This window comes from Lepus europaeus, chromosome 9, assembly GCF_033115175.1.
Source record: "Lepus europaeus isolate LE1 chromosome 9, mLepTim1.pri, whole genome shotgun sequence".
Taxonomy (NCBI): Eukaryota; Metazoa; Chordata; class Mammalia; order Lagomorpha; family Leporidae; genus Lepus; species Lepus europaeus.
Genome location: NC_084835.1, coordinates 125,406,199 through 125,418,523, shown reverse-complemented (window position 1 = coordinate 125,418,523; position 12,325 = coordinate 125,406,199). Strand labels below are relative to the sequence as shown.

The 12,325-nt window shown below is 62.8% G+C and overlaps 1 protein-coding gene across 1 annotated transcript in view; it reads right to left on the bottom strand.

Moving 5' to 3' along the window:
- Positions 1-8,525, bottom strand: part of KCNG2 (potassium voltage-gated channel modifier subfamily G member 2) — a 75,751-nt gene extending 67,226 nt beyond the window's left edge. The window contains exons 1-3 of the mRNA XM_062200047.1: positions 8,502-8,525; positions 7,078-7,188; positions 6,751-7,019 (exon numbers count right to left, since the gene is read on the bottom strand). Coding sequence (XP_062056031.1) covers positions 6,751-7,019; positions 7,078-7,188; positions 8,502-8,525 — 404 coding nt within the window. The remainder of the gene's footprint in view (positions 1-6,750; positions 7,020-7,077; positions 7,189-8,501) is intronic.
- Between the last annotated feature and the right edge of the window lie 3,800 nt (positions 8,526-12,325).

The following is a 12,325-nucleotide window of genomic DNA, read 5'->3' as shown; positions in this document are numbered from 1 at the left end:
TCACCACGGCCTCTCCCGGGTTCCGTTTGCTGTTATTGTAAATAATTTCTCATGCATTCAGAGCTTCCCTTGATCATCACTCAGGGTGAGGCCTGGATCCTGTGCTTGGAGAAGCTTTGCTCGCAGGGGCAAGACAGACACATTGGCAGGGATAGGTGTGACTGTGCAGGTGAACGTGGTGGACGTGATCCTGTGACAGGAGTGACCACGTGGGCTGACACAGCCATCAGCACATGGTGACAGGTGTGACCACGCGGGCTGACACAGCCGTCAGCACGTGGTGACAGGTGTGACCACACGGGCCGACACAGCCATGAGGACGTGGTGACAGGAGTGACCACGGGGGCTGACACAGCCATGAGGACGTGGTGACAGGAGTGACCACGCGGGCTGACACAGCCGTCAGCACGTGGTGACAGGAGTGACCACGCGGGCTGACACAGCCATGAGGACGTGGTGACAGGAGTGACCACGTGGGCTGACACAGCCATGAGGACGTAGTGACAGGAGTGACCACGTGGCTGACACAGCCATCAGCACATGGTGACAGGTGTGACCACGCGGGCTGACACAGCCGTCAGCACGTGGTGACAGGAGTGACCACACGGGCTGACACAGCCATGAGGACGTGGTGACAGGAGTGACCACACGGGCTGACACAGCCGTCAGCACGTGGTGACAGGAGTGACCACGCGGGCTGACACAGCCATGAGGACGTGGTGACAGGAGTGACCACGCGGGCTGACACAGCCGTCAGCACGTGGTGACAGGAGTGACCACGCGGCCGACACAGCCATGAGGATGTGGTGACAGGTGTGACCACGCGGGCTGACACAGCCATCAGCGCATGGTGACAGGTGTGACCACGTGGGCTGACACAGCCGTCAGCGTGTGGTGACAGGTGTGACCACGCGGGCTGACACAGCCGTCAGCGTATGGTGACAGAGTGACCACACGGGCCGACACAGCCATGAGGACGTGGTGACAGGAGTGACCACGCACACTGACACAGCCATGAGGACGTGGTGACAGGAGTGACCATGTGGGCTGACACAGCCGTCAGCACGTGGTGACAGGTGTGACTGTGTAGGTAGACATGATCATGACCATGGACAAAACCCCTATGTCACACTCAGGTATTGGTTCAGTGTCTCACTCCCCCAGGGTGGGCCACACCTGTCACTCAGACCTGCAGGGAGCTGGCACAAGTGAGGCGCACAAAGCGGTTCAGATGAAGGAAGGGTGTTGGAATTCCACTGGCCGTGCTGGCTTCTTCTTAAAAAGTATTTACTGGGGCCGGTGCTGCGGCACAGCAGGTTAAAGCCTCCGCCTAGAGCACCAGCATCCCTTATGGTTGCCGGTTCTAGTCTCGCTGCTCCTCTTCCGATCCAGCTCTCTGCTGTGGCCTGGGAAAGCAGTGTAAGATGGCCCAAGTCCTCGGGTCCCTGCACCCATGTGGTGGACCTAGAAGAAGCTCCGGGCTCCAGCTCCAGCCATTGTGGTCATCTGGGGCGTGAACCAGTGGATGGAAGACCTCTCTCTCTCTCTCTCTCTACCTCTCTCTACCTCTACCTCTCCCTGTAACTATTTCAGATAAATAAGTCTTTTAAAAAGTATTTCTTTATTCATCACATTTACTTGAAAGGCAGAGTGACAGAGAGATAGAGAGAGGGAGCTCTCCCATCTTCCGGTTTATACTGCAAATGCCTGCAGCAGCCCGGGCCGGGCCAGACCAAGGCCAGGAACCCCATCAGGTCTCCCACGTGGGTGTGCATTCAAGCACTGTGCCATCATCTGCTGCCTCCCTGTTGCACTGGGAGAAGGCTGGGTGGGAACAGAGGCAGGGCTGGACCCCGGTACGCACAGGTATCCCACGTGGTGGCTGAACCTGCGGGGCCCCTGCCCCCACCCCGCCCGGCGCTGGTTCCTCTTCTCAGTTCTTTCCTCTGGGTGGAGCAATGGAAGGAAGCAGTGAAGTTTCTGGAGACGCGGCTCTCCGTCCACTGTTTCCTCACTCAAGACCAGAGCTCGTCTTCTCTACAACCCCAGTTTAGGCAGGGCCGGGGCGCCCTCTCGCCTTTGCCCTCACTCGCGTCGGGCTCGCTGACTGCGCTGCCCGGGCTGGGCCTCCGGGGGCCTCTCCGCCACACGTCCTCTGGTGCTGCTCTTGCGCCTTTGCTTTCTGCCTTAGGAGCTCCTGAGCGATGCTGTGCCTGTCAGACGCCCTCTGCTCCAGTTTACAAGGCGGTGCCCTTGGAGGACGTCACGTCTGGGAGCACAGAGCTCTTTCTCCACCCCCCACCCCCCGCTGCCGGGGCAGGGACGAGCTGGACAGGGATGGCGATGTGCAGCCAGCTGTGCAGCTGTCCTCAGAGCTAACGGCTGCTGTTGTTTAGAGCCTGCAGGCTGCGCCCGGGCAGAGCCGGAAGCCTGGTGATTTGGCTATCTGGGACAGTCCCTGGCCAGGGCCTTGAAGAAGAGGTAAACTGACAAGAGAGGGCGGGAGCCCCTGAGACATCTCACAGGGACGCACCGGGCACTCAGTGTCCCCCGGCCCCGAAGGCAGTCCGGTGGGACTTTCCAGTGCCCAGCCCGTCCATCTTGGAAGCTCTCTGTGACCACTTATTAACACAGGCGTAAATGCTTACAGAAAATTACGTTTTTTTGTTTTTATTTTTTATTTTTTGACAGACAGAGTGGATAGTGAGAGAGAGAGACAGAGAGAAAGGTCTTCCTTTTTGCCGTTGGTTCACCCTCCAATGGCCGCTGCGGTCGGCGCATCTCGCTGATCCGAAGCCAGGAGCCAGGTGCTTCTCCTGGTCTCCCATGCGGGTGCATGGCCCAAGCACTTGGGCCATCCTCCACTGCTCTCCTGGGCCATAGCAGAGAGTTAGACTGGAAGAGGAGCAACCGGGATAGAATCCGGCGCCCCAACTGGGACTAGAACCCGGTGTGCCGGTGCCGCAAGGCGGAGGATTAGCCTGTTAAGCCACGGCACCGGCCAGAAAATTACGTTTTTAAAACACACCTCTGGTCTGGTCTCTCCCTGGCTTCAAAATGTGTGCTGGCGCACGTGGAAAACCCAGGGTGCTGTGGGAGTCTGCGGCCCCTCCTGTCTGCTTGTCTTCCACAGGCATGAGGAGCGTGTGCAAGCTGCCGTGTGGGGTCTCCGACAACACGGTCGACAGCACAGCATCCTCATGTTGGGAAACAAAGTGTGTACTTCCTTCATGTGCCGGCCTCAGGAACAAGACGAGCCTCAGAATTTCCAGCTTGCAAGCAGACAACTCCGCGCCCAGCTGTGCTGCAGGTGGGCTTGCTGGAGTGCGTGGAGGGAGCCGGGACTCACATCCATCGCAGGGGCCCAGGCCGTAGACAAGCTCGGGAAGGGGCGGCCGGGCACAGCCTGGGCTTTACTGTGTTACCGGGTAACGAATCTCTTCACGTCTGAGATAAGTCTCCGGAGTGAAATGGCCTGAGAAGTCCCTCCCTGGAGACCCCAGGAGTGTGGCCGTGCCCTCAGCTCCTGGGAGGTGGCTTCAAGTCCGGCAGAGTCTGATGGGAGCACCTTGTTTGTCTCCGTTTGGCCATGCAGAATTCTGCCAGCGCCATTTAGGAGGGGCTGGGGTCAGGCAGAGCTGCTGAACTCCTGATGCGAGGACAATCCATCAACAGCCACTCCTCTAGGACCGAGCCCCAGGGACTCTGTGGGCCCAGGGCAGTGAGCGCCCCACTGACAATGCCATGCTGTGCTGCCACACGCCAGCGACTGTCCTGACGCCACACAGCCCTCCCTGGCCGATGCCGGCCTGGGTCCACTCCGGAAAGGACTGCCCCAGGGCACAAGGACGTCTACGAGCCTTGCAGACTCCAGCACATTGTCCAGTCAGAGGCTGGGCTTGGGAGCCCAGACGCACACGTGGCGCTGAAGGGAAGGTGGTCTCAGGTGCACATGGCCCTCTAACCACTCCGCTGGCTGAGACATGAGCATGTGACTTGTGCTCCCCACCACAAGGCACAGGACACCCGGACGTTAGAGCAGGTCTTTCAGGCCCCAAACCAGGCACCAACTCCACAGTCCAAAACAAGGAGGCAGAAGAGGCTGCAGAGTGCGGGGGAGACCAAGCCATCCCGAGGGAAGGCTGCAGTGTGCGGGGGAGACCAAGCCATCCCGAGGGAAGGCTGCAGTGTGCGGGGGCGACCAAGCCATCCCGAGGGAAGGCTGCAGTGTGCGGGGGCGACCAAGCCATCCCGAGGGAAGGCTGCAGTGTGCGGGGGCGACCAAGCCATCCCGAGGGAAGGCTGCAGTGTGCGGGGGCGACCAAGCCATCCCGAGGGAAGGCTGCAGTGTGCGGGGGGACCAAGCCATCCCGAGGGAAGGCTGCAGTGTGCGGGGGAGACCAAGCCATCCCGAGGGAAGGCTGCAGTGTGCGGGGGGGACCAAGCCATCCCGAGGGAAGGCTGCAGTGTGCGGGGGAGACCAAGCCATCCCGAGGGAAGGCTGCAGTGTGCGGGGGAGACCAAGCCATCCCGAGGGAAGGCTGCAGTGTGCGGGGGAGACCAAGCCATCCCGAGGGAAGGCTGCAGTGTGCGGGGGGACCAAGGCCATCCCGAGGGAAGGCTGCAGTGTGCGGGGGGGACCAAGCCATCCCGAGGGAAGGCTGCAGTGTGCGGGGCGGACCAAGGCCATCCCGAGGGAAGGCTGCAGTGTGCGGGGGGGACCAAGCCATCCCGAGGGAAGGCTGCAGTGTGCGGGGGAGACCAAGCCATCCCGAGGGAAGGCTGCAGTGTGCGGGGGGGACCAAGCCATCCCGAGGGAAGGCTGCAGAGTGCGGGGGAGACCAAGCCATCCCGAGTGAAGGCTGCAGCATCTGAGGCAGGCAGTGGAAGGTCTTTGACCACCCAGGGGTGACCGGACAGGCTATGCGACGGAGACACGTTGGGGACCGGCCTGGTGTGCAGTGGTGGGCAAAGCAGGCCAGCCTCTGCTCCCGTGCCAGCAGCACTGGGCCACACCGCCTCCCTGCTCTTCTCCTGGGTTTCCCCCCACTTCTCATGCGCAAGACCCAGCCCACACTGAGCACTCTCCCCCACCTCATCGGCAGGTGGTGTGTGGCTGCCATGCAGGCCTGCCTACTGGCTTGGGTTTTCCAAACAGGAGCATAGAGCCAGGGGCACCCATGGGTGAGGGTGAGGTCCCTCTCTGCAGACAGGCCTGGGTCCAGTGACAACTGCAACATGGAGAGGGGCCGTCAACATCTGTCCGAGGAGCCGTGTGCAGGCACCTGACACGGACAGTGACCTTGTGGATGGGAACTCAGATCTACGGCCTGTCTAGCACCAGACCCTGTCCTGCCATTTGGGACAGGGTCGGCGCTGCCTGATGCCTGGTTACTCCACAGCTCTGGAAACATCCAATCGCGGCGCTGCACGGCAGCCTCTCGGCTCGGGAGAAGCCCTCGAGGCCGAGGGTCAGAGGCCAGCATGTGGTTGGCTGCCCTGCTCACTCACTTGCCCGTGTTTGCGGTGGAGTGATTGGAAAATTCCTTCTCCCTCAACACCTACGAACCAGAGAGCACCAAGACCAAAAATAAAAAGACGCCCTGCAGCTTCCCCAGCAGGTCCAGCGCTGACTGAAGGCGCCCCAGGGACTCCTCGAATGTGCTCGCCGGTAACTCCAAGGCCGCAGAGCAATTAGACAGATGCTTGCCACGGAGGAAAAGAAACGCCGAATGCTGCTGGCTTTGAAATGCTTTCTCGTGAAACTGGACCCTGGCCAAGTTCTAAAAGTGAGAATTTAAATTTCAGGAGGAAAAGCAACAGCCCACCGGTGCAGTTAGATCCGGCCTGCAGAGGCCAGATGTCTCCAAACACACAGCGAGAGCGCGTCCCACGAGGGCTGGTGCCTGCACTCTTTCCAGACGTAACGGCGCGTAACTCTGACACTTCCAGCCTCGCGACAGTCATCAGACGGAGAGGAGTCCCTGGCCTCCACGTCCCCCCACGAGACACAGACCTCACTGCAGCCAGCACGATGCCCCTGGCATCCTTAAGGTTTCCCCTCAAGGCCAGAGCACCCTTTTGTCCTCGGCCAGAGTTCCCAGAGCAGAGACCGCAGGCCACCTGTCAGCTCTCCGCCTCTCCCGGGCAGGGGAGTGAGCGGCGCCCTGTGGGACCGGGAGCTGAGATCCGCAACCTCCACCCAGCCTCCCCCTGGCTGGTGGTGCCGTGGCCGGAGGGGCAGGCGTCCGGGCAGAACGAGGAGTGCATTTGGGGACCAGCGCCGTCCACCTGGGGGATCATCCCTGAGAGGGCAGGTCCCGGGGCGGCGTGCGTTGTGCTCACGTCTGACTGTGGCAACGACCCCAGCTGACAGGACAGAGGTCGCCCCATTTGTGAGTGCAGCCTTAAGAGGGGCTCACGTCCTGAGGGGGCTGCTGGCCTGGCTCTGAGGTCAGACGGTGGCCGACTCGGCTCACCTCAGGCCTGGCGTTTGCTTTGAGGAGTGGACGTCGTGGGAGGTGAGTCCAGAGAGGCTGGGAGCGTCCGGCCCGACGACAGCGGTCCCCGAGCGCGGCCCTACAGCTTGGTGACCATGCTTACCAGTGGGCAGGGGGATCGCACCCTGGACAGGCCCTCAGAGCTGCGGTGTGCGCGCCCCCAGACCTGGGCCTGCAGGTGTCGTCCTGTAGGGGCATCACCAGTGTCTCTGGGGGACTCTGCCCCCACCCACTTCCTCACAGCTCTTACCTGTGCGTGAGGGCACCGCGGCCACCTGGATGTGCCGTCAGTCCCAGGAGAAGACAGGCCGATGAGAAGGTGGAGGCCGCCCGAGGCCGGGGCCGCTGCCTGGACCCGCGCGCGGGAGCCTGCGGGAAATGCCGGACCCGGGCCCGGCCCTGCGGTTGTGGGGAGAGGCTGCCCTGAGCCTGGCCCTGCTGCATCTGGGCCTGCATCTTCTCCAACATCTCCCGCATGCGGCGCAGCTCCTCGTCCTTCTCGCGGATCAACTTCTCCGTCTCGGCCAGGGCAGCATGGGCAGAGGGATTTCCGTGGTGCTCTGGTGGGAAAGCTTACTGCGGCTGGCTCGAGCCCCGGGCCGGGCCAGGCTCTGTAGACAGCGGCCCGGTAGCCCTGGTAAAGCAGATCGCGCGTCACCTCCTTCAGGTCCTGCAGGTGCTCCCCCGTCTGAGTGCACAACAGGGCTGGGCGGGCTGTGCGGGAGTGGGCTTGGCCTCGGCCCCCAGGCAGACCTCCTCCCCTCTGTCTCCCCGGGTCTCCTACAAAGGCCTCTGCAGGGGCCCCCTCTGAGCCTGAGCACCCTACCCCTTAGCTCCACACCTGTCATGGCACTGCCCTCGTTGGTGCCCCCAACAAGCAGCTATTAGGCACCGCCTGTGTGCAGAGTGCTGTGAGGCAGGAGAGCGCATGTGGGGTGTGGGGTCTTCAGTCAGGTGGTCGGGGGCATGCCCGATTGAGGATTGAGGCAGGGGGACACCAGGGAGCACTTAGGGCCCGTTTGCTTCCAGCGGGGTCCCTGCCTGGGCCAATGGGAGAGGGCCTGGCCTGGCTGCCACAAACGCCCGGGTTCTGTGATGGGGGCGCCGTGCTGTTGGCCTCCCCTGACCCGTGCTCCCCACAGCTGCCTGCAAAGCTGACCTTGGCCCCTGGGCTGCCCGTCTGGAAGGCGAGGATGGAGGTGCCGACCTCCCCCTGTTGTGGGCCGTGGCCTCTCCCAGCACCCGGGCAGCACCAGCAGAGGCAGGTGCACCACTGGGGTCAGCACCTGCGGTCTCTGTGCCCCAGGGGTCCAGACGCAGGCCGGCTGGATAAGCAGCCACTGTTACGTCACATGAGGGGAGGGGGGAAGAGGGGGGAGCTCCTTGCTGATGTCCACAGATATACTCACGTACATGGGGCTCTGAGCCGTGCACCTCCCCCACAGTTGAAGACAGCAGTCGGAACCCAAGGACCTCTTCCAAATGGTCAGTTCTAAACCCCATGGCAGCAGCTGAGGGCCACCCCCCAGGGCGGTCCCCCTTCCTCTCCAAACTCTGCTGGGCCCAAACCCGTGAGCTGGGCCATGTCACGGAGGTGGACTCGCACTGCCCAGGGTCTCTGGCTCCCGTCCTGTCAGGGCGAGGCTCTCAGCCTGTTCCCTGCACAGGCGCTGCCGGGCGCAGACCCGGGCGCTGGTCTGACGGGAGGGGTCCCTGCTGGACGCTCACCAGGAGGAAGCAGGTGCCTGGCAACAAGTGGGCAGAGTCTTCGTGGTGACCCCTGGGACAAAACCTCAACAGCTACAGTTTCGCTGTATTTGGTTCCTGCGATGCCCATGGCCGTGTCAGGTTTTGGGTTTTGTTCAGCATCGTCCGAGCCGTTCTGGGGCTGTGCGGCAGAATCTGCTGTGCTGACGTTGGAGCCTCACGGCCTGGAGACCCGGCCAGGTCCAGAGCTGCCTTGCGAGGCAGGATGGCTGCCAAGGGCAGTGAGGGCCTCACCGTGGACGAGGAATCCACGGGCATGCCTGACGCCGGGCTGCTCCACCAGGGTCCTGTGGGCACAGACTGAGGCCCCCAGGGTCCCCAGCCCTGCTTGGTGATGGTTGCCGGCAGGTGGGCGGGGCATGGAGGCCACTGCCGGCTGCCGGCTGCAGAGTGGCACCTGGAGAGGAGGAGAGCCCCACACTCGGCCTTGCCCTCTCCTCCAGTCCCTAAGGACCAGGCCCCGAGGTGCAGAGGGGAGGGTGCTCAGAATCCACACGCCCCTGCCCCGGGGCAGAGAGGAGGCCGGCAGGACCGGGATGGGGACTGGGAGCAGCGGGGGCAGCCCCTTCCACGGCAGGCACCGAAGCGGTGGGGGAGCAGAGGCGGCTCTAACATTTTAATCCTACTCCCTAATGACTTTTATCTTTGTAAGTGGCAAAGCGAAGTTGCTCCCGTTCGTCGTGGCCAACACGCAGCAGCCAGGCGCGTGTGCCTCGAGCAGCTTCGGGAGCTTGCGCACTGCGGTGAGAGCGAGGAAGATCCACTCTCAGCGACTTTCCTTCCTTTTAAACTCTCTGTTTATTTTAGAGGGAGAGAGAGAGACACAAAGATTCCACCTGCTGGCTCACTCCCCAAATGCCACAACAGCCAGGGCTGGGCCGGGCCGCCGTTGGGAGGCAGGAGCTCCATCCGGGTCTCCCACGTAGGTGGCAGGGACCCGAGTACGGGCACCATCAGTGCTGCCTCCCAGGTGCAGCAGCAGGGAGCTGGGGCCAGAAGTGGAGCCGGGATTCGAGCCCAGCCCTCTGATGGGGGGTGTGGGCATCCCAGGCAGCGTCTCGGCCGCTGTGCCCACGGCTGAATTCATCCTTGGTCTCTGTAAATCCCTTGCTGGCTGAGCCAGCATCGACTGCCCTGTGTGGTGACAGCTGGCTGTTCTCACACTCAGGCTGTCAGCCCCGGCTTGTTCCAGCGGCGTCCAGTGACGTCCTGGACCCTGGGGCTGCAGCGGGAGGCTCCGTGCTGTCCTGATTCCCCGCTCCCGCCGGAGCCGCCCTGCGGGTTTGGTCTCTGGGTCTGCTGGCGCAGCCCGTGGAGCAGACAGAGCCGCCAGAGCCGAGCCGCAGAGGCCCCAGGCAGGCTCCTGCCGGAGGGAGGCGGCGGGGCCCCGACTGCTCACGCACAGTGGGGCCCTGCTCAGCCCCCCGCCAGCCTGGCCTGGTGCTGGGGGCCTCCCGTGTGTGTGGGGACGACTGGGCTGGAGTTGCCCCCTCAGGGCGTCTGCTGGATGGGTTGCAGAGGCCCAGGCTGTGCGCCCCTGCACTCCTGGTCGGGAGCCTCTCGCACTGTCCTGGGGCAGCAGGAGAAACACATCTGTGTCATTGTGGGTGTCCCCCAAGTCTTTCCTGCAAGGCCCCCCTGACCCCTGAGCCAGCAAAGCCCCTTAGCTCAGCAGCCACAAGACTGCCCCTGCTTGGGGGGCACGGGGCGGGGGCAGGAGGGACATCTGGCCCGAGCCGGGCCCTGCAGGGAGTCACTGTGGGCCAGGCAGGGCCCCCGGCAGGCGCCACTCTTGCAAGATGGCTTCTGCCTGGGCGAGGGGTGGGCGAGCCTCCAGGGGAGGCCGGCTTGTTCCTGGGGCCTCTTGCCCACGCCCCATAAAAGTGAGCACACAGCACCGGAGTCTGATGTGTCCCTCTGCCCTGCACCTCATCCCCGGAGTACAGAAGGCAGGGGATCCGTTCCACAGACAAGGCCTGAGGGGGTGGGAAGAGGGGGTGAGGTGGGGAGGGCCCAGCAGAGGCCTGTGGGGCCCCACAGGCAGGTGACAGCCCCCGCCCTCCAACAGCCCTTTCAGCAGGTGCATGGGCAGAGCCTGTGCCTGGCAGGGCTCCCACAGATTTCCTGGTGGGTGACCCCCCAGGCTTCAGGCTGGCTGGGTCCACTGGGGACCCTCTGGGGGAATGGAGATGGATCAGGGGCCTCCCTTGGCCTATATGGTGCTAAGCAGATTGGCCCTGACCTTGAGCCCAGGGCCCAGAGCACAGGCAAGAGGCCAAGTCCCATTTCCACGTCCCCACCTCAATCCAGGCTGACTTTTCTGGAGCACACGGCCATCTCTCCAGAGCCCAGGAAGCAGCTGTCCCAGAAAAATGTTCTGGACTCCTGACCCTCTGAAGTGACAATGTGAACTCCTGACCCTCTGAAGTGACACGCCGAGAGGAGACATGGGAACTCACTGCCCTGTGCAGGGCCATGCCGTGTGTGACATCATGGAAGTCCCTGTCCCAGTGCAGTGACCTACAGCACGCTGACCTCGCCTGGACACAGTGACCCTGTGTGAGACCTCGACACAGACACCACACCTGTCCTGTGGGAGACCTGGACACAGACACCACACCTGTCCTGTGGGAGACCTGGACACACACACCACACCTGTCCTGTGGGACCTGGACACAGACACCACACCTGCCCTGTGTGAGACCTGGACAGACACCACACCTGTCCTGTGAGACCTGGACAGACACCACACCTGCCCTGTGAGACCTGGACAGACACCACACCTGCCCCTGTGTGAGACCTGGACAGACACCACACCTGCCCTGTGAGACCTGGACAGACACCACACCTGTCCTGTGGGACCTGGACAGACACCACACCTGCCCTGTGGGAGACCTGGACACAGACACCACACCTGTCCTGTGGGACCTGGACACAGACACCGCACCTGCCCTGTGAGACCTGGACAGACACCACACCTGCCCCTGGTAGACCTGGACAGACACCACACCTGCCCTGTAGACCTGGACAGACACCACACCTGCCCTGTGGGACCTGGACAGACACCACACCTGCCCTGTGGGAGACCTAGACAGACACCACACCTGCCCTGTGGGAGACCTGGACAGACACCACACCTGTCCTGTGGGAGACCTAGACAGACACCACACCTGCCCTGTGGGAGACCTGGACAGACACCACACCTGCCCCTGTGAGACCTGGACAGACACCACACCTGTCCTGTGGGAGACCTGGACAGACACCACACCTGTCCTGTGGGAGACCTAGACAGACACCACACCTGCCCTGTGAGACCTGGACACAGACACCACACCTGCCCTGTGAGACCTGGACAGACACCACACCTGCCCCTGTGTGAGACCTGGACAGACACCACACCTGCCCTGTAGACCTGGACAGACACCACACCTGCCCTGTGGGACCTGGACAGACACCACACCTGCCCTGTAGACCTGGACACACAGACACCACACCTGCCCTGTGGGAGACCTGGACACAGACACCACACCTGCCCTGTAGACCTGGACACAGACACCACACCTGCCCTGTGGGAGACCTGGACACAGACACCACACCTGCCCTGTAGACCTGGACAGACACCACACCTGTCCTGTGGGAGACCTGGACACAGACACCACACCTGCCCTGTAGACCTGGACAGACACCACACCTGTCCTGTGGAGACCTGGACAGACACCACACCTGCCCTGTAGACCTGGACACAGACACCACACCTGCCCTGTAGACCTGGACAGACACCACACCTGCCCTGTAGACCTGGACAGACACCACACCTGCCCTGTGGGACCTGGACACAGACACCACACCTGTCCTGTGGGAGACCTGGACACAGACACCGCACCTCCCCTGTGAGACCTGGAAAGACACCACACCTGCCCTGTGAGACCTGGACACACACACCACACCTGCCCTGTGAGACCTGGACAGACACCACACCTGCCCCTGTGTGAGACCTGGACAGACACCACACCTGTCCTGTGGGACCTGGACAGACACCACACCTGTCCTGTGGGAGA